At 51.9% G+C, this 20,968-nt stretch overlaps 1 protein-coding gene across 1 annotated transcript in view; it reads left to right on the forward strand.

The window, feature by feature from the left end:
• Positions 1 to 19,226, forward strand: part of Smpd3 (sphingomyelin phosphodiesterase 3) — a 91,710-nt gene extending 72,484 nt beyond the window's left edge. The window contains exons 2-8 of the mRNA XM_008833957.2: positions 7,226 to 8,750; positions 14,051 to 14,126; positions 14,230 to 14,385; positions 16,300 to 16,389; positions 16,611 to 16,674; positions 18,348 to 18,510; positions 18,758 to 19,226. Of these exons, the coding sequence (XP_008832179.1) occupies positions 7,431 to 8,750; positions 14,051 to 14,126; positions 14,230 to 14,385; positions 16,300 to 16,389; positions 16,611 to 16,674; positions 18,348 to 18,510; positions 18,758 to 18,859 (1,971 nt within the window). The 5' untranslated portion in view covers positions 7,226 to 7,430 and the 3' untranslated portion in view covers positions 18,860 to 19,226. The remainder of the gene's footprint in view (positions 1 to 7,225; positions 8,751 to 14,050; positions 14,127 to 14,229; positions 14,386 to 16,299; positions 16,390 to 16,610; positions 16,675 to 18,347; positions 18,511 to 18,757) is intronic.
• Positions 19,227 to 20,968: the final 1,742 nt, after the last annotated feature.

Genomic DNA, 20,968 nt, shown 5'->3' on the forward strand with positions numbered 1-20,968 from the left:
ATCTACTAAAATATTTGTATAATTTTTCCTGATTTTGGTACATTCTCTATTTTCCTTTGTTGATTATGTTTTCCTTGCTTGTCTCCTTTTCAAATATTTTATTATTTTTTATGGTCCTACTTATCATGCATTTATTTATTTTTGGTTTTGTGTAACAGGATTGATTTTATGTAGCCCTGACTAGCATGATACTTTCTGTGTAGCTCTAATGGACTTTAAACTCATCTCATGTGTGCTGTTTCTCTCTCGCTCTCTCTCTCTCTCTCTCTCTCTCTCTCTCTCTCTCTCTCTCTCGTGTGTTTGTGTGTATATATTAAACTCAGGACTTCACAGATGCTAAGCATGCACTATAGGCCAGCCCTCTGGAGGCCTTTACAGCAAGGGAATCACAGCAGTAGTGGTGCTAGTGATAATGCAGAGACAAGCAGAGTCCGTACTAAGTACTGTACATGCATACCCATCTCCACCTAGCTCAAGGAATTTTCACACACATTTAACACATAAGGAAACTAAGGCTCAGAGCATCCCTCAATCAACTTGTCCAATATCCAGCATGACCTCTGACTCTACATGCCTACCCCCAGAGTTTGTGCTTGCAATGTCTGTCTACTCAAACTCCTGTCTCCAAGGGATACCTTGAGGCACACAGGCCCCTGTAGGGCCCCTTGAGACTCAGGAGGGCAGCTCTACTCCACCTAGTACACAGCTGAGGGGCAGCACAGGAGGTGTGCACAGCTGAGAAAATCTGAGTTTTAAAAAGATCACATACTTGGTATACACAGACAAGCCTCTCTAGTGACAAGTGACAGAAACCCAACTCAAAGTGATTAGAGCAAAGACAAGGGGATTTGCTGACTCACTAATTAGAAAGTCTTCGGGTTGTGTGGCTTCTCATACAGTGAGATCAGAGCTTAAATATGTCATGAAGACTTGACCTCCCTTCTAGCCCTAAGGTCTGTTTTCCTCTGAACAGAATTCACTATCAAGGAGGACCCTAGAAGCTTCAAGCTCTCAGTGTAGTCTTCCATCTCAGAGAAAATATAGACTTCTTTCCTGTGGGGTCTAATACCAGTTCCATGGAGCACTTAGAATAGTCCTGCTGGGGTCAAGAGACTGTGAAGCCACTTAGTATGGATGGCTGTTATCACCTTGGAGTGGAGCAGGGCAGTGTGTGTGCCACCACCAGAGAAATGGAATTGGGCAAGAGGATGTAGGTGGGTAGAGAAGGATGAATAAGCATTTACCTTGCACACCTGTGTCTGTGGGAGTCACTGCTACAGCCTGTGTGTTTATGCCATACCCCAAGTCCTAAACCCCAAACCCCAATTCTGTCTGAGACGTGATTCTCAGTGATTAGCCTGGGTTTGCTCAATCCTTCCCCCAACTCAGAAAAGCACCTGTCTCTCGTCAGTCTTTCTGTCCTCCCAGTGATGAGCTGACTCCAAGTTTCAGTTGAGCTCAGAGCTCATGTTGCCATGCCAACTCCTCCAACGGCAGCATCTATGCAGAATGGGCTGCCCTGATCTCACAGCCACTGGAAGATGCAGGCACAATTTGGGTAATTGGATTGGAGCAATCCACAGGCCTTTCCTGCTGAAACCTGGGGCTTGACCCAGCTCACGTTTAAACACAAAGAAGACTTGGAGGAAGGGCTTTTGTTCCAGGACTCCCAGTCTGTGGTTGAAAAAAGAGGATTCAGCAGACCTGAGGATGAGAGGACAAGGTGGTGAAGTAGGGACAAGCCCAGCCTGCCTGCCAAATGGGGTAACTCCCAGCCCTCAATGTCCTAGAAACTTCCAAAAACTCAGAGACCCCTCAGAAATGGCATGGGCTTCTACAAATGGGGTCAAGGTTTACTTTGCTCAGCAGATGTGATCTGGTTGCTTATTTTCCCACTGCAGAAGAAATTCAGATTCAAAGTCAACATCCACTCAGGTCCCTTGGATGGAGCTGCTGTGCAGGAAGGTTCTGTGCATTAGCACACTAGCCAGGTCCATCTCTCAAGGCTGGCTGTCCTGGGGCCTGGGTCATTTGGTGCCCAATGGCAGCAGTTCTGTTCCCCATAGTTTGCCCAGACAATACCATTTCTAAGGACTCCCTCCACTGGTGAGGGAACCCTGTGGTGAGGCCTTGGCTTAGCTCAGACTCTTGAGCAGACACAGCCCAGGCCACGGGCTAGCAGCCAGGTATGTGCAGTGCTGGCAGGTTAACTGGTAGGAATGGCCACAGTGGCTTGTCGTCAATACCCCAGGCAACCAGAAATCACTAAGATTGTATTCTTAGAGTTCTTCCAAGGATTTGTCCATCTCTTCCTCTTCCACATGGTCTTTGGGTTGTCTGGGCTCTCAAACATCCTTAAGACAAGTTCCTCTCCTACCTAGATCAACCTGTGAACCACAGAGCTCTTTCCCCTCTGTCCATCCATAGCCCAGTGTTTGCTGCAGGAGAGAGGGACAAGTTAGTGAAGAATTGGGCTCTGGCACAAACAGTGTGGGTGGCATCTCTGAGGATCCCGAAGGCAGTCTAGTTCATTCAGGGTCCTGGAGGTTCTGTAGGTGGGCTCAGGACAACCCCCACACAGTAGAGACCACAGACTTGGGGGGAGAAGACAAGACACATGGAGTGCCTCCATGGAAGAGAGGGAAGGAAGCAGGGCTGGCCAGGCCACCAGCCTAGTCCCCTTTAGTCCTCATGGTAGACCTCAAAGTAGACACCACGACCTCACATCATGATCAGTGCCAGGATATCACTGGGACTAGCCTGACTGCCAGGCCCAGACTGAAAACTGGGCAGTGAAGCCTGGGTTAAGAGAAAAGCTGGCCTGTACATCCAGGACAGCTCCTGAGGCTGACTCTCAGGAGCCCTGTCTTGGAGCACTGTACTCAGAGTGAATGGGGGTTGGATTCCTGCTAGGATTCCCAAGGTCCAGGATTTCAGCTCAGTTCTGGAGACCAAGGTGTTAGGGGAAGGGGATTCTGGTAACCCTGGAAACCATACATTAGGATTTACAAAGGAGACCAACCCCAGAGGTGACTGTTGGCCTTAACATAAGGAACCCTGAAAGAGCCACCTAGTCTGAGAGGTTGGAGGGGTCTGCTGGCTGTGTCAGAGTGCCCATGGTGGACTTTGAGATGGCAAAGCTGCCAGATCAAGGACATAGAAGAGAGAACTGGGCATGGTGGGGAGGAAAGAATCCCTTGTCCAAAGGCAAAGTCTGTTCCTGACACATCCACATGCCTGGCCCCCCACTGAGGCAGTGGAGGCAAGAGAAAGAAGCTAAATAGGGTGCAGCTGAGCCCCTGCCTAGACTGAGCAAGCCTGAGAGGCCACATCCTACCAGTCACTCCTCTGAGGACTCCAAGACCCTGGGAAGTTGCCAGCCTCTCATGTTTAACTGCAGCACTCCTCTTTCATGGGGAAAGTGTGGATCAGACTAATTAATGTGTGCTGTTTGTTTACCCTCCTTTCATTTCCCTGAGACAAAATAATTAACCACAGAGCTTTAGAAACAGGCTCAATCGGTGGCAGTCCCTCTGTGTCTCCTGCAGCGGCAACTTCTGTGTGTAGACAGGAACCTGTGCCAGGCAGGGCAGGTGGCAGCACCTGGGAGGGGTCCATCTATCCACTGCAGGAGAAGCCAGTGAGAAGCATGGACAGGGGACCCAAGGTAGTTGTGAAGGGCCTGGGGTGGCAGTATGGAGGGCCAAGAGGCTTGAGGCTACCTATCTTAGAGGATCACTATGGTGGTACTGGTGCTACTAGCCCTTGTGGCTGCCAGTCACCTCACATCCATCCTGTGCCCAATGGGACCAAAAACATGCCTATACCCAGACAGAAAGATCACTGCGGGGAAGACTGGGGGGCTTTGTCAGAGGGTTTCTGGGAACAGGAGTGGGAGGAGCAAGGGGCAGCTGAAGGTGCATTCTTTCTCCTCATTCCTGAAGCCCTGTCCCAGCCAGTAGCTGACCCAAATCTGATCAGCCAATGTTAGGGGTGAGCCATGTGGAAGGACAGAGGGTTTGAGGAGTTTATCTCAGGGACCCTTTGATGAAGTAAGGCCACATCTACCCCACACGCAGGGGAGCTTCAGCTACCCTGTAGACACTACAGTGGTTCTCTGAGGCACAAACAGGACAGACCTCCTTCCTGATCCTTCTCCATGTGTCATCACAGCCAGGACTCAGCCTGCACAGCCCACACCACACCACTGCCCACAAGTCAAGTCTGACTTTTACTATAGGGTGACTGATCTCCTGGGGCTGCCCCACCTGAGTGGGTTCTTAAGTCGGTGATCTTCTCATTCCTTAGTGAATCATTTCTGCATTTCTTACTTCCCTTCCCAAACAGGGTGGCCATAGCCAGGGCTCTACCTCAGACAGGGTTCTGATGGAGCTCATGGCAGAGGGACTCTTGGAGACACCTCCAGGCCAAGTGACAGCTTGGTGTGGAGAGGGGCTGGGGTCACAGAATGCCTCAGCAGTGTCAAAGAAGACCGCCCCCCCTTGAAGAGGAGGCATTTCAGCTGAGCCCTATAGGGTGGAGAGGAGAGGACAGGAGACAGGGAGGGAGTTTCAGGCCACAGCCACAAGCAGGTGCAAGTCTGGCAGCAGCTGTAGCTGGGAGAGGCTCTGCTGCTGGAGCCAGGGTGGGAAGGAACACAAAGGAATACAAAGGGCCCCAAGCAGAGAGACTGGACTTTGTCCCCCAGGATAATAGGGTCACTAAGAGGGAGAGAGGGAAGGAGCAAGAAAGATGGAGGGAGGAAGAAAATCAGGGAGAAAGGGATGGGAAAGAGAGATGGGAAGATCCTTTGAGCACTGAACAGTGGGTTTGGAGACGGTGAAAGGAGGACAGTGGGAGGAGAGACACTAGTGACCTTAGACCACAGAGATGAGGAGGAAAGGGGGAGGGAGATTTAGGAGTGGGTCTGCTCAAGACTCCAAGGTGACATCCAGGTGGTCTAAAGAGTTTGGCTGGGGCCCTCCCCTAGGGTCTTGGTACTAATTTCAGAGACCACCAGTGTCTGAGATGCCTCATCCCTCTACCCATTCCACCACCTATTGGTCCCACAGGGTCCCCTGCAGGGTCTGCCTCTTACTACAGCAGGCAATAGGGAGAGATTGGCACAGGAGGGCTCTGTGTCCTATCTGTGGTTCTCCCTTTGGCCAGGGGATAACTGACCTAACTGAGGGCTATGAATTGGCTGATAGTGGAGGAGCCCAACAGGCTGAGTATGAGAGGAGTGGACTATGGCTCTGGCTCCAAGCTGGTGGCACCTCTCAGTGGTAAACGGCTGGGATGTTAAAGAAAGAACAAGCAGTGTACCCTGGAGTCTCCCAAGTGGCAGGTGTGGGAGGATGCAGGATGCCCTCAACCCAAGGGTGCAGGCAATGGATTTCACTGAATTGCCCCCACTTGGCTATGGTTTGCAAAGACACACCTATTGCTCCAAATTGTGACCTTCCAGTGCTGGCTTCAGAGTGATTTCCCTTGAAGAAAGTAAAATCCCTATGCCTTTTGGTTGTCAGAACCAGACAGCCTCCAACTTAAGCTCCTCTTTGGTCCTCCCTCATCAATCCTGGGGATGGTGGCTGAAAGATCCTTGGGCTGCTGTTGGGCTATGTGGAAAATTCACACCACTGGGTCATGGGAAATGGCTGCCTCCTGGCACTGGCATCATGAGCGACCTCTGCTCATTCATCTGTCTCTGGAGCATCTGCCACTTCCATCCTGGGGCTCTCGGAGGTCCTTATTTATCCCCTTTCTTCCTGAAGCTCCTAGTCTGCTGAGGCAGTAGATATGTCCCAAAGCATGTATGATACAGAACTGCAGAGACCAGGCCTCTGTCATGGGGGACAGGAGCCCCCAGTGGAGGTACTTGAGCCACGTGGGCAAGGGAGAAGTTAAGAATCCTCTCTAGGGAGTGTGAGGAAGACATGGAGTGATGGGAGGTCCTCAAGGTGAGGACCTGGCACTACTGTCTCAGTGAGTGGGAGGCAAGCATTGAAGAGGGATGGGGCTGTAGAGATGGCAGGCCAGCTGAGGCAATGTCTCGCCAGCCACTGTATGTATGGAGGGTAGAGGTTGATAAAGTTGGTGAATTGTAACACTGTCCTTGGCCCATGCAGGGGTTCCAGCTGGGGCAGAGAGGCAGATGAGACATGGGGACCGAGGAAGATGATATAGCCAGGTCCCTTGCTTTAGTGACCAAGGGCTCAGGAGCATGGAGAGGGTATGGGACCAGGATGAATGATGGCAGCCAGAGTCCAGACCCACTGAGGTGCTAGGGGCAGAAGTGAGACTGAGCTGGAAACAAACACCCCAGCTGATCTGGTAACCAAAACATCCAGAATTTCCCCCTCAGAATGAGCAGTGTGGGTCCTGGAGGCTGTATAAACACAAAGACTCCTGTCTTTATTGACTGGGAAGTCAGCACAATCAATGCACCTGCCAGCCTCTGTTGGGTGTGGCCAGCCTGCTCTGGAAAACCATTGTGGCCCAGTGTAGCCTGGGGCGGGAACCCAAGGTAATGTTATTCAGGTGGCTGCTGGTCCTGCCTGGAGCTGCTTCTTAAAGGATGTGGAAGAGAGCATTAAAGCTTTGACCCAGACGCACCCAGATCCAGGAAGTGGCTCCAAAAGTCCCAAGGTCTGTCAGGGCCCCTATAAAGGATAGACGCTCATCTGGAAGCTAGTAAGGCATAATCTGTGCCTGGGTTCTTAGCTGGAGTTCTGCCTGGACACAGCAGGGATTGAGCAAGGAGGATCATACTAGATAAGGCTGCATGTGGGTGGGGTTGCCCTGCCGTAGTGCCCAGTCAGTCACATTGCCCCTTTTCTCTTTCCTGACCTAGTTGGCACTAGATAACAGGTCAACATGTTTGCAGCTCCTCTGACCAAGAGCCACTGCCCACCCATTGTAAACACACCTCTGGCTCCTAAAGCGCTTCCGGCTGATTCTAGCCAGTGTCAGCCCAGCATGCACCCCTTGGTACTACAAAGCTGTGACCTTCTGAAAACTCAGCCATTTTTCAAGCAATTAAGTTACAGGGTCAAAAAACCAGTAAGGGACAGTCATATTAAGCTGCTTACTCCAAGAAAACAGACACCCAAGCAAATGGAACGTGTTGGGCTCCCAAACACCCCATGTGAATCAGTGTCTGCTGCTCAGGACAGCCGACTCCCTTAAGGGCAATAAAAGCCTCCCTTGCTTTTTGTTTCTACAGGTTCTCAACAGGCCTTGGGGTGCCAGCATGGCCCCCTGAGATGAACCATGACTGTCTGGTGGACACTCACTACTAACCATCCAGAGTCACATCTCACCAGGAGGTAACCCGTCCCCCCACCCCGCTTGCCCGCCCCTGCCCAGGAAAGTGCCGGCTGCCACGGACACCATGTAGTAGGGCCGGCTGCGGCGCCCAATGAGCTGCGATGGTTTTGTACACGACCCCCTTTCCTAATAGCTGTCTTTCCGCCCTGCACGCTGTGTCCTGGGCCCTCATCTTCCCATGTTACTGGCTGGTGGACCGACTGGTGGCCTCCTTCATACCCACCACCTTTGAGAAGCGCCAGCGGGCAGATGACCCTTGCTGCCTACAGCTGTTCTGCACTGTCCTCTTCACGCCCATCTACCTGGCCTTGCTCGTGGCTGCACTGCCCTTTGCCTTTCTTGGGTTCATCTTCTGGTCCCCACTGCAGTCTGCCCGCAGGCCCTACATCTACTCCCGGCTGGAGGACAAGAGCTCAGCGGGCGGGGCAGCCCTGCTCAGTGAATGGAAGGGCTCAGGGGCCAGCAAAAGCTTCTGCTTTGCTACCGCCAACCTCTGCCTCCTCCCGGACTCGCTCGCCAGGCTCAACAACGTTTTCAATACCCAAGCACGGGCCAAAGAGATTGGGCAGAGAATCCGCAATGGGGCCGCCCGGCCTCAGATCAAAATCTACATCGATTCTCCCACCAACACCTCCATCAGCGCAGCCAGCTTCAGCAGCCTGGTGTCACCACAGGGCAGTGATGGCGGAGCCAGGGCTGTCCCCGGGAGCATTAAGAGGACAGCCTCTGTGGAATACAAAGGGGATGGCGGGCGTCACCCCGGTGAGGAGGCTGCCAATGGCCCGGCCTCTGGGGACCCTGCTGATGGCAACCTGGAGGACGCCTGCATTGTAAGGATCAGTGGTGACGAGGGAGGCCGGCCACCCGAAGCCGATGACCCTGCCACTGGGAGCCAAGCCAGGAACGGGGCTGGTGGGACCCCAAAGGGCCAGACACCCAACCACAATCAGCGGGATGGGGATTCCGGGAGCCTGGGCAGCCCCTCCGCCTCCAGGGAGTCTCTGGTGAAGGCACGGGCAGGGCCGGATGGTACGGGCGGTGGAGAGCCTGGCGTCAACAGCAAGCTCCTATACAAGACCTCCGTGGTGAAGAAGGCAGCAGCCCGCAGGAGGCGACACCCGGATGAAGCCTTTGACCACGAGGTCTCCGCCTTCTTCCCTGCCAATTTGGACTTCCTGTGCCTGCAGGAGGTGTTTGACAAGCGGGCCGCAGCCAAATTGAAAGAGCAGCTGCATGGCTACTTCGAATACATCCTGTATGACGTCGGGGTCTACGGCTGCCATGGCTGCTGCAATTTCAAGTGTCTCAACAGTGGCCTCTTCTTTGCCAGCCGCTACCCTGTCATGGACGTGGCCTATCACTGTTACCCCAATGGGTGCAGCTTCGATGCCCTGGCCTCTAAGGGAGCTCTGTTTCTCAAGGTAGGAGTCCTCAGCCCATCCAAGGGCCACACATCATCTGGCACCCAAGTCACATCGGGAGGTGGGCCACAGTCCCTGCGAATCCTCCCTTGACAGACTGAATTGGGAGACAGACCAAGCCTTTCATGAAACTGAATAAAAGGGATCCCAGTTCAAGGAAACACAGGGACTTAAGAACAAGAGCCAAAGCCCCATGCTCAGGGGTGATCTAGGTCAGTTCCTCAGATCTGAGTCACATTTTCTCATCTGTAAAGTAGGGTGAGCTGGGAATAACCCAGTATGTGGAGGTCCACATGGGCCTCAGAGTCTCTTGCAGTATGTGTGGTGATAATGGCTGTGATAAGGGGTGGAAAAGGAGGCAAACCCCCTCTCCATTCACATATGGTGAGGAGAGCAACACAGAACAGTGTAGGTTAGCAGGTGGCACTCTCAGGGCCCCAGGCCCTTGTGATCTTAAGACCACACCCAGCCACTGAGATCTTTAGCTTCAATGGCCAGGAAAGCCCCCCTTCTTGATGTCAGCAGCTGCCAGGCCAGGCTCTCTGCCCACCAGCCCATGGCTTCACTTCCACAGTCACTAATTGAAGTGAATCATAATTATTTCTGCTAATTTGGATGCAACTGGAGGAGTTTTTAGACCATGGTAATTTGGTCATTACACATTATCTTCCACTGAGCCTAAGATACTCAGGGCCGACTTTTTGTTCTCTATTTAAAAGCCACAGCTAGTGATTCCAGAGTTTTCTGTAGCATCATTAGGCCAGCTGATGCAGACAGGGCTCTCTGTCCCCAGAGGCAGCAGCTGCTGTGGGGGCTCTCCCCCTTTAAAGTGAGATGTGACAAAGGGGCTGCTCAGCAGGGAGGACCTGACTCAGTGGTACAGGGCAGGTTCCCTCACTTCTCAGTTCTAGTCTTGAAACCACCGAGCCCGGACTGTGCCAAAAACTGCTGTCATGTGCCGGGCGTGGTTGCACATGCCTTTGATCCCAGCACTTGGGAGGCAGAGACAGGCAGATCTCTGTGAGTTCAAGGCCAGCCTGGTCTATACAGTGAGTTCCAGGACAGCTGGGGCTACAGGGAGACCCTGTCTCAAAAAGAAAAAAAAAAAAAAAAAATGCTGTCATATGAGCCAGTGCCTGCTGGGAATGACGGCACATTGTGAGCCAGCTGGAGCCAGGGCAGGCAGTCTTTAGCCTCAGCTCCCCACCCCAGGGAGCACAATGTCTCCTGTGTGTTTGAGTTGGGGTTCCATCCCTGACTTTTCATTCACAGTCAGAGATGGAGCAGTTGAATCAGCTCCTCAGACAAACAGTTCCAGCCTTCCTATTCCAGCATATGGTTCGTTGGTGTTCTGTTCTGTGAATATATTTTTGTCTCAGTAGCCAGAGTGACTTTCTGGGGAGGAAGGTGACATGTTGTCAGGCTGAGAGTGGAAGACTTGCTCTTTCACCCCTGGCCTGGTACAGATGGTCCCAAGGCTGGAGACCCCACCCCCAATCCACTGCTATACACATCAAAGCATGTGTCCCCTACGTCACTTCTCTGTCTGGTACCCTGACCACAATTCCAAGGTTAACAGCTGTTCCCTTGGGACAGCCTCTCCTCTGTGACTCTGTCCTAAATGCTCTTGTCTCCCTCTACCTCCTACATTTCAAACTGGTCTGCAAATATGTTTAAGTTGGTCCATGCCATTCTAATTTTTTTAAATTAACCAATATTTTAAGCATGAAACTGTTTTACATGAAACCTGGTTTGCAATGTCTCTCAACATCTTGGCAGGTCTGGCAGCACCAACCTGCCATGTTTCCCACAGTTGAGAGTTGGGACAAGGCCATGTAACCAGCCAGCTCTCTTCATTTTTCAGGATCCCCCACAGTCAACTCTGTCCCCTAGGAAGTGTAACCCCCCAGTTTCCATTTCTGTCTTTGCTGATGACCCTCAGCTTTGTCCCAATTTGGATCTCTCCCCAGAGCCCCAACCCTACATCTGGCTTCCTGGACATACCCTGTTCAGTCTTGCAGTGAGCTCAGCATCTGCGTGTCCTCAGGTTCCCCCATCCTGAAGCCAGGAGGGACCAACCACCTTGGCTGAGTCTTGTGCCCATCTTGTCCATCCCAGGCTCCTCATTTTACTTTCAAATACCTGTGGCTCTACCCTACCTTCAACCTCATCATCTTGACCCAAGATCCTTTCCTCTGCATTTGCCCAGTATGTGTGTGTGTGGCGGGGGGGGGGTGCTATCCCACCTCTTCCAACTGAGTCTTCTTCTCCTTACCAGGTCTGACTCCTCTTACTGCCACCTCTGCTGCCTCCCAGAAAGCCTAGCCTCTGTTTGTCCCCTCCTCCAAAACCCATGCTACCCCCATTAGGCCACCCTGAGGGTCCTTCACATTCCACACTCTGCTCCACTCGGTCTTGCCAAATACAAGCCAATTCTACCTTCTGCCTTAGTGGGTTACTTGACCCTGAGCTCAGATGTTTTATGACCTGCTTGTCCAACCAGACATAGCCCTCAAGAACAGAGCTGTGCAAGGGTACATAGCAGCTCCCAGCATACTTCTGTTAGACTAGCATGTGACTGTCCACAAAAGAGGGAAATCAGTGTAGCTTCAGAGGGTCAGGCCCAGCTGCTGAGGAGCTGGGGATACTGGAAAGGTTCTGCCAACTGCCCTTTCCTCCACCTTCACCCTCATTGGGTCCTGCTCTCCCACTTTATTCCATGGATCCTTTGAGGAAATGGAATTCTCCATGAAGGAGGAAACTGGAATCTCTTTGGCCTCAGCACAACACAGCTAAGCACTTTTTTTATTAACAGTCTTGGCCCACCAGGACTAAAAAGCACAACCTCTCAGTGTGATTATTTGTTTTTGCAAGAGAAACACACAAGGCTCTGAAGCTCCTGAGGACACAAGCTGGGAATCAATACATCCTAGCAAATAAAGCAGATGCTGGCGAGATCACACACGGGTTAAGAGAGAAGCAGGGTGCACAAGATGCAGCATGGCTGTGGGGTCCTCCCCCTTGGAGGGTTCTCCACAGCAGCAGGGCTAACTGGGATACCCTTCTTAACATGTCTTTATCCTGTCCAGAACTCAGCACAGAGCAGGTGACACAGTGTTGAGGAAGAGGCTGGCATGTTAAGACTAACAAATGGGTGGTTGATGAAAATCCTGGCAAAGGCCAGCAGTTCAGAAAGCAGCAAAGAGTAGCATGTGGAGGTCAACAGGTCTAATCTGGACCCACCTTGCCCATCTGAGCACTTTCAGCCTCTGTGCTGACATAAAATGGCACACATGTGAGGAGGTGCTAAGTTGAAGTGTCCATGGCTGAAGATTATTACAGTTGGAGAAACTTGTCACCTGAGGAACACCAGGGTGACAGAGCCATCATGTGCCCCTTTGAGCACCATGTTCTTAAAAATGCTTTTGGTATATTGGACTGTACTCTGGGTCTAGCATATGGCCAAAAAGTGAACATGTAAGTTTAGAAACAGCTCCAAATCCAGGCTGTAGAGCCCGTTTTCAAATGGCCAAACATTTGTCCCAAGGCTCTGAGAAAGGGAAGATTGGGTGAGGAGCTGTGAAAAGCCAGGGGACATTGCCAAAGAAGCCAGACAGGGGAGAGGAAGATCTGATTAATTTCAGCATTAACAAGAACACTGACCAGGGCTCTGGAGCAGATGACCTGAGAGGTGGCTGCTGTGTCCTCAGCTAAAGGCTGGAACAAGAGGCTTGATTTCTGAGGTCCACCTCTGGGGAGTGCCTGGGTCTGAGGTCTCATCATCACAGGAAATCCAGTTGGAATAGATTAACTAAGTCTGGGGAGGACAGCTGGTGCTCATGGAGGAAGATGTACTGCTGAGAGAGGTCTCTGAGGGCAGGTGCCCTGGAGAACATCCAAATGAAGCACTCTTTCCAAGTGGTCTCCAGCAGCTGGATCATCGTCAGGGGGCCTGGGAAGAGTCTACAGGGGGTGTGAAGGAAAGGGGATCTGTGGCCATCCCTACCTCCAGGGCCAGCCCCTCCCAGTGGGTGTTGGCTTTGATTTTAGCTAGGAGGGCACTGGGGTAAGGTCAGGTTGAGGGTGTGGCCAAGGAAGACAGCAAGAAGCCACTAAAGGAAAGTGTACAAAAGACTGAAGGTCAAAGGGCTGAAAAGATGGCTCAGTGGTTAAGAGTACTTGCTGTCCTATCAATGAGGACCTGAGTTCAGATCCCGGCACCCATGTTAAGCAGCTGGAAAATGCCTGAACTCCAGCTCCAAGGGATCTGATGCCCTCTTCTGGCCTCTGTGGGTACCTGCACATGTGCACATACACTCATATAGAGACAGACACACATAAATAAATAATTAAAATCAAATAAAGGCTAGGCACATGGTGGTGCCTGCCTTTAATCCCAGGCACTTGGGAGGCAGAGAACTGTGAGTTTGAGGCTAGCCTATAGAGTGAGTTTCAGGCCAGCTGGGGATACAGGGAGATCCTATCTCAAAGAGACAAAAAACAGGGGCTGGAGAGATGGCTCAGCAGTTAAGAGCACTGGCTGCTCTTGCAGAGGACCTGGGTTTGATTCATAACACCCACATGGCAGCTAACAACTGTCTGTAACTCCAGTTCCAGGGGATCCAACGCCGTCTTCTGAACTCTCGAGGGCATTGCATGATACAGGTACACTTACACACATGCAGGCAATACACTTACACACAGAAAGTAAAAATAATAAAATATAAAAAAAAACAAAAACAAGCAAAAAAAGTAAATCTTAAAAAAAAAAGTTTGAAGGTCAGTCTGGGCACAGTGGCACACACCTATGATTCCAGCACTTGAGAATCAGAATCCTTGCAAAGTCCAAGACCGTCTTGATTTATGCAACATGTTCCAATCCAGCCAGGGTTATGTGCCAAGACCCCGTCTCAAAAAGACAAAAACAAAACCCCTGAGAGACCTGCAGGTGGATGCTCCAACCACCTGGAGAGGCCAGGGACTGGGGAGGAACTTGCCTGTGATTGTATATTTTCCCCCATAGAACCTTGCACAGATTGCTGCCAGCTGTGCAAACCTACAGGCTTCTGTTTTTTTTGTTTTTTTTTTTTTCAATGCATCTGCCTCCAGAACCAGCCAGACACTTCTAGAAGCAAGGAATGCCTTGTCCTTACCTGGGCCCCAGAATCTAGCCAGGAGCTTGGCATAAAGTAGGGTGGTGAGGGCTTGACCAGGGGGCACTGGTGGTTGTCAGGGTCCCTTTTGTACTTGGAGCAGCAATGACTCGCAGGTGACAGCACTGACACTTCATCTTCCCCCAGGTGCAGGTGGGAAGCACACCTCAGGACCAAAGAATTGTTGGCTACATCGCCTGCACACACCTGCATGCCCCACCAGGTAGGCCACAGTCTGGGGTCTTCCGGGGTGGGACCAAACGATACCTGGGACCTGACTGGGATCTAGGTCAAACCTCATGGTCCGGTCCCTGTCCTCCCTGCAGAGGACAGTGCCATCCGGTGTGAGCAGCTGGACCTGCTTCAGGACTGGCTGGCTGATTTCCGAAAATCTACCTCCTCGTCCAGCGCAGCCAACCCCGAGGAGTTGGTGGCATTTGATGTCATCTGCGGAGATCTGAACTTTGACAACTGCTCCTCTGGTGAGGCCACGCTCTAAGCCCTCTCAAGTCTGCAGCTATGGGCAGAGCATGGGCTGCAGGCACAATTACAAAGACTAGGGAGAGGCAGTCTGAAGAACTTCCTGTTCCTCATGAGTATGTTTGGGAAATTTAGCAAGACTGTGATGTCTCTGTCCCCCAGAAATCCTGTGTTGGAACAGCCCACACTCTACCTCAAAAGCACAGAAGCCCCTTGCTAGAGACAAACAGATGAACCCTAAGCAAGGGAGCCTGGGCTTCACCCTCAGACTAAGACAGACTCTGCTAACAATACTGGGCCAGTAAGATGGCCCAGAGGGTAAAAGAAGTCGAAGATCTGAATTCAATCCCCAGAAGGAGAAAGCAGATTCCCAAAACTTGTCCTCTGACCTCTACACATGCCATGGCACATAAGCACACACTCTCACACACACATTATACATACTAACACACAATTATAAATAAAGCTTTTAAATACAAAAAAAAACTACTGGCTTAGGGGCCGGAGAGATGGCTCAGTGGTTAAGAGCACTGACTGCTCTTGCAGAGGACCCGGGTTCAATTCCCAGCACCCACATGGCAACTATGAACCGTCCTTAGCTCCAGTTCCAGGGGAATCCGATGCCCTCTTCTGACCTCTGCAGCACTGCAGAACACAGGTGCACTCACATGCATGTAGGCAATACACTCACACACTGAATAAAGATGATAAATAAAAATATTTTTAAAAGATTAAAGAAAATAAAAACTACTGGCTTAAACTATTAGGCTATGCTAGGTGTGGTAGCCCTTGCATGTAATCTCAGCACTGGGGAAGCAAAGATAGATTGCTACAAATTTGAGAAAAGCCTGGTCTACATAGTGAGTTCTAGGTCAGCCAGGGCTACATCTCAAAAAACAAACAAACCCATTAGGCTAAAAGATCAAAAGTCAATCTGTAACGTTTTCAACAACTGATTTAAATAATCGATCTTACAAACACCTCCTGGAGAGGGGTGACTTTGAGCCTCCACTGGTCTGGAAGCCTTACTGGCTCTGTCACTCCTACAGGAGCCACGTCCCCCACAGGAGACTATAGATGGGGTGGGACTTGGAGCCTATGAGCTCCTGTCTCACCCTTAAGAAACCTAAAGATCTCACAAGAGTTCAGTATGGTGCCCTCACCTGGTGGCAGCAGGTAAGAAACTGTTCAACCTGTTCCATGGACAGGGAAGCATCTCTTGACAGTGGCAACTCCAGGGTCCACAGGGTAGAACACCACTACAGTCACCACTACAGAGAGAATGATCTTCTGCAGCTGTGTGGGACAGTAAGGCTGTAATCCCCTAACACATCAGCTCCTGCCCCAACAAGGGTGCCCCTATTCCTGCTATAGTCATATGGCTGATACCAACTCCAAATGCTGAGTGCTCTTGGCACACAAAGAGGCTTTCCGGAGGGAGATCCCATTGGGAAGCCCCAACACAGTGGCCTTCCTCCCAGGGGTCAAAGAAAGGCTCTACTGGCCCAGTGAGTCCACAGGACAAATAGGAACCTTAGGCAGGACACCTGGCTCCTCAGCCTTGTGATAGCCTCTCCTCTCCAATGGCCAGGCATCTAAATCTGTGAAGAACAGGGGTTCTGATGGGGCCACACTGGCCAGTCCCCACCAACAGTCTGCCACGGAATCTGGGAAGGCCTTGAGGACAGCGGTCTTAGGACAGAGAGAAACTAAAGCCCAGAGTGTATGCTGGAATACAGTTTCAAGGATGTAGATGAACCACAGAACCAATCATGGGGTGCACAGAATGGGGCCATACACCCAGCATGGTTACCTAAGAGACAGGAACCTGGTAGCATATGGAATTGTCAGGAATCAGGGGCAGCAGGCCCCTCGGGCTGGGTGACAGCTTCGTGACATTCTTCTCTCCCACACAGATGACAAGCTGGAGCAGCAGCACTCCCTGTTTACTCGCTACAAGGACCCCTGCCGCCTGGGGCCTGGGGAGGAGAAGCCGTGGGCCATTGGTGAGCCAGTCCCCAGTCAGGAAGGGGCTTGGTCTCCCCACAGGCTTCCCAAGAAGGGACCTCTAGAATCTAATCCTCGCTGAAGGGGGATGTGCACCAGTTAGCTGCCTAGGCCCCACCCCAAAGTCCTAGATTCCCCCACCCCCACCCCACCATGTTGGCTGCCTCCTTGAGCCTGGCTGAGTCATACATGTAGTGACTACTCTCTTCCTTGTCCCCAGGTACTCTGCTGGACATCAATGGCCTCTATGATGAAGATGTGTGCACCCCTGACAATCTGCAAAAGTAAGTACCTACACTGCTGCAGGCTGGCAGGGACTGCCTCCCAACCAGCTCCCAGGTCTGCATGAGGCACTGAGTTCTTCCTTATTCAGGTGGTAGAGAAATGGAGACTGGACTGGGGCTCCCAAGAGCCAGTGAGGGCTTTTGTGTAGCAGGAACCTTCTCTTCAGAAGAGAAGGCAGCTGGATGGAGGCTGTCATAGCTCTCATGCTCTAGGGCAGGCCTTGCTGAGAAATCTCAGAGGCTCATGGGATATGGACATCTCCTAAACCAGTATCCAGAGTCTAGACTCACACTAAAAAGGGGTCTTCCTGCCCCAGTCCTAGTTGAGTTTGGGCCCTAGTTCCTACAGGAAAAGGAGCCAGAATTTTCCAGGGTCAGGCCAAAGGCCAAGTTTTATAGCAGAGCTGCTGGGTAAGGGGTCTGTGGAAGGCAAGAAGCCCACAGCCTATACCTGTTTTTATTTGCTTAATTAGTAAATTAAAAACACGAGCTGAGGGAATGCAATCTGATCTTTCTCAGACAGTCCACCTGGGCCCACCTTCATTCTTGAGCCCAGTGAGGCTGCCATAGGACACAGTGGAAAGGTCAACAGCAGAATCCATTTATAATTCGCAGCCCACAGCTCCTTGCAGCTAATTTGAGCCAATTAATTAGATTATAGACTAAATTTGAAACATCATCCTAGGCTGAGAAAATTACTTTTTCATAAGATGATGATTAAAAAATGACTATCAGTAACTCTCAGATCATCGATCCTGGAATTAATTATCAAAGGCAAAGGACAGTAATGGATTATATCTCTGAGCTGTAACAATGTTCTGAATGTCATTAGTGTATTTATCTTAAGGCTGATAAAAACCTTATGCTAAGACATGCTTGCTGCCCTGGTCCTCTCCAGGAGCCTGAATCTATCCAGTATAAACCACCTGGTAGCCTGAGGAGTGTCTCCCAACCCAGTGCCTGGCCTGAACCTGCCCTCTGCAATGTGGTTCAGGGTATCCCATAGGGTTCCTAAGCTCCTGGGGTGCTTGGGCTCTAGGGGGAAAGGCTGGTAGGAACTGTGACAAGCCCCTGTGCACCCCAAGTTTCCTCCCTCTGAGAAATGAGACAACAGCCCATCTCCCCAAAGAGTCTGGAAGCCACAGAAACTACTCATCACAGAGGATATGGAACCAGAGGTTTAGTGACATAAGCTGGTCACATTACTGCTTAGGAGCAGCCCATAAAGCAGTGGACACCTCCAATGCGTTCCTCTCCTGGTTCCCTCTGCCCCTGCCAATCTGAAATAGTGTCAGGGCTTCCAGGAAAGAGGGTCCATGTGGGTCACACAGGCTCCTATTGGCTCAAAGCAGAAGAAGGGGTTGGGAGGTGTGTCCCCAACCTGGCCACAGCTAGAGTGCCACAACCATTATCTGAGTATAGGAAGAGAATTGAGACCTCACTAGCCTGAGGTGGACACAGTCTGTGAGAAGACAGTGGAGCACACCCCACCCCCCAGGAATTCATAAGCTCTCACTGGGTTTCTGTCCAGCTTAGGCCTGTCGTGGATCACAAGGAAGGCAGACTTTACACCCAGAGGTTTGATCCCACCTGCTTCCTCTTATTTTGTGGAGACTATGGCTCCATGTGCCAGAGCTGGCATGAGCTCAGCTTGCTTCCTATCTGCCTGACAGGGTCCTGGAGAGTGAGGAAGGCCGCAGGGAGTATCTGGCCTTCCCCACCAGCAAGAGCCCGGGGGCCGGGCAGAAGGGGCGGAAGGACCTGCTGAAGGGCAACGGCCGGCGCATCGACTACATGCTGCATGCTGAGGAGGGGTTGTGCCCCGACTGGAAGGCTGTGAGTTTGGGTTGGGGTCAAGCCCTGCACTTGGAGCTCAACCCCTAGTTCATGCTACTTTAAAATGAGAGCCATCATTTCCAAAGCCTGAGGACCCTCTGTATAACCCCAGCCTGCTGGCCTCACATCTGGGAAGCCCTGCCCTCCCCTGGCTGTTGTTCCCTGACCCTAGAACCCTCCTTTGTAGGATCTCAACTCTCTCTCTTTCTCAGTCTAATCAGAATGTTTCTTACCCCTCTCAACCTAGGAGGTGGAAGAATTCAGTTTTATCACCCAGCTATCCGGCCTGACCGACCACCTCCCTGTGGCCATGAGGCTGATGGTGTCTACAGGGGAGGAGGAGGCATAGACTTACCAAGCCACCGGCATCCCAAGCAGTGGGGCTTCTGCCAGCTTCGACCTGCAGCCCATCCCTGGGCTCTGTCTCCTCCATCAAGCACCTAGTGCTGGGGGGAGGAGGGCAGGGGACAGCAAGGAGCCCCAGTCAGTCCCCAGGGAGCCTGGAAGCTGGGCTGCTCTGTGCCTCTGGGCCATCTCTGAGAGGAGGACTGAGGCTGGCCTGGGAGCTCCTGGCTGCCTAACCAGTGCCATTCTTTCCAGTTGTGATTTTCTACAGATCTACACAGCACAACATAGTTTATAACCCAAGGGTTAGTATGAAAACCGAGTTTATGTACTCTTTGCATCTCTTCTCAAGCTTCGTCCAGGGTTCATTACTTTTGTCTGCTCCAATGTTGTCTCGCATGCCTGCACCCTCGCATGCACGCTGCCCGCATGCCACGTGCCACACTGTAGCACGAGACCCCTTGCTCGGGCCTCACCCAAGGCCAAACTCCAAACACAATCAGAACCAGCCAAAGAAGCACTTCCTGGGCACAGCCGCCAGCTCTCTCCCTCCAGCCTGGAAGGCACTGGGGACGTGAGGGCTATCGTTACCTGCCAGCCCAGGGCTCTTCCCAGGGTCTTGCATTCAAGGGCGATTACATTTTAAAAAGAAAACAGAAAAAGATAAACACAAAATCACCCTTCACTTTAAAGGGTCTGCAAGTCACTGGGTAGAACTCTGCTTATCCCCAGCCAACAGCAGGGTCCAGCTGGCTCTGGCCACCCCAGCAGCTCCTGTGGGAGACTGATCCCAGCTTTGGAGCCATAACAAAATTTGCAGAGGGTATCACTTTTTTACATGAAAGGGACTCACAACACAAAGGGGTGGGGGGAGTCCCGATTTTGAAAACGACAGGTTTGTAGCTTCTCTTCTATCCAAGCCAACATGTCTTCTTCTACAGACCCCTTGGGTCCAATCCTTTCTTGGGACTTCATCCATGTGCTGGCTGAGCTCAGGAACCACTTGCCTACCCCCCAAGTGGGGCTGTGGCTCTGGCCTCCCAGGCCCAACCTTCTCAATAGCTACCCCAGCCAATGCCACGTCTAGGAAGGGACCCTGGACAAGGTGGCAGGAAACCAAGGTAGAGAGAGTTGCTTGTTCCTCACCAGTGTGCAGGCTTCGGGGGTCAGGCCAACAGCCACTGCCTGTCAGGAGCAGGGGTGATTCCAAATGGCATCCACACACACAGAAGCCACTCCTACCACTGTGTGACCAGGGCCAGCCTCAGACACAGCACAGTAGGGCTGGCTACAAGCCCACCATTTTCCGTCTGGCCCAGGCGTTAGGCAGAGGTTTATTATACACTTGAGCTCAGGAGCTCAACAGCACTGCTTCTGCTCACCTGCCTTCAGAAAGCAGGGCTGAACCCTGGCCACAGAAGACTTGTCTGTCTCAAGGTGCCGAGATCTAACTTGGACTGTTTTCCAACCCCACTGGTCTCAAAGCACCTTGCATCTAGCCCGGCTCAAAACCAACTGTGTCTGGTGAGGATGGAGTATGCACCGGGATCCTGATGTCAGGACTTCTTTAGTGCTAGTGCACTGAAGCTGTGCCTTGTCACCCACTGAGAGCAGCAAGAGGGACCAAGAGGCAGGGCACACATCTACCTAGATGCCAGGCCCTGTGCTAGAGGAATGATCCTTCAGAACCCAGGCAGCTTGGCATTAGGTCATGTATCACTGGTGACACTGGTATGCCTGAACCTCCTGTCCTAGGGAGCTCTGCCCTGTGCTCCGCTGTCCAGAGTTAGGGCAGCCTTGCTGGGTTCTCTGCTCCACTTCTACAGGGGCCTGGCCTCCCAAGGATCTGAGGAGGCCTGTGTGGAAGGTCTCTACTTGTGGGAGCAGCCAGGATTCTACTCATACATGCAGGGCTCCACTGGACAGATCCAACCCCTAGACCTATGCTGCTGTGCACATGGAGAGTAGCTGAGGCCAAGGCCAGGGTCCCTAAACCCAATTCCAGTGCTTCTGTCATGAGGGTTAGGGTAACACATTTGGAGTCAGAGCCACATGCTTCTCTCCTTCCCAACTCCCAGGGCGGCCTTAGGCAAATCATACCGCCCTGTGCCTC

The sequence above is a fragment of the Nannospalax galili genome, unplaced genomic scaffold (assembly GCF_000622305.1).
Source record: "Nannospalax galili isolate Female #2095 unplaced genomic scaffold, S.galili_v1.0 scaffold410, whole genome shotgun sequence".
Lineage (NCBI taxonomy): Eukaryota > Metazoa > Chordata > Mammalia > Rodentia > Spalacidae > Nannospalax > Nannospalax galili.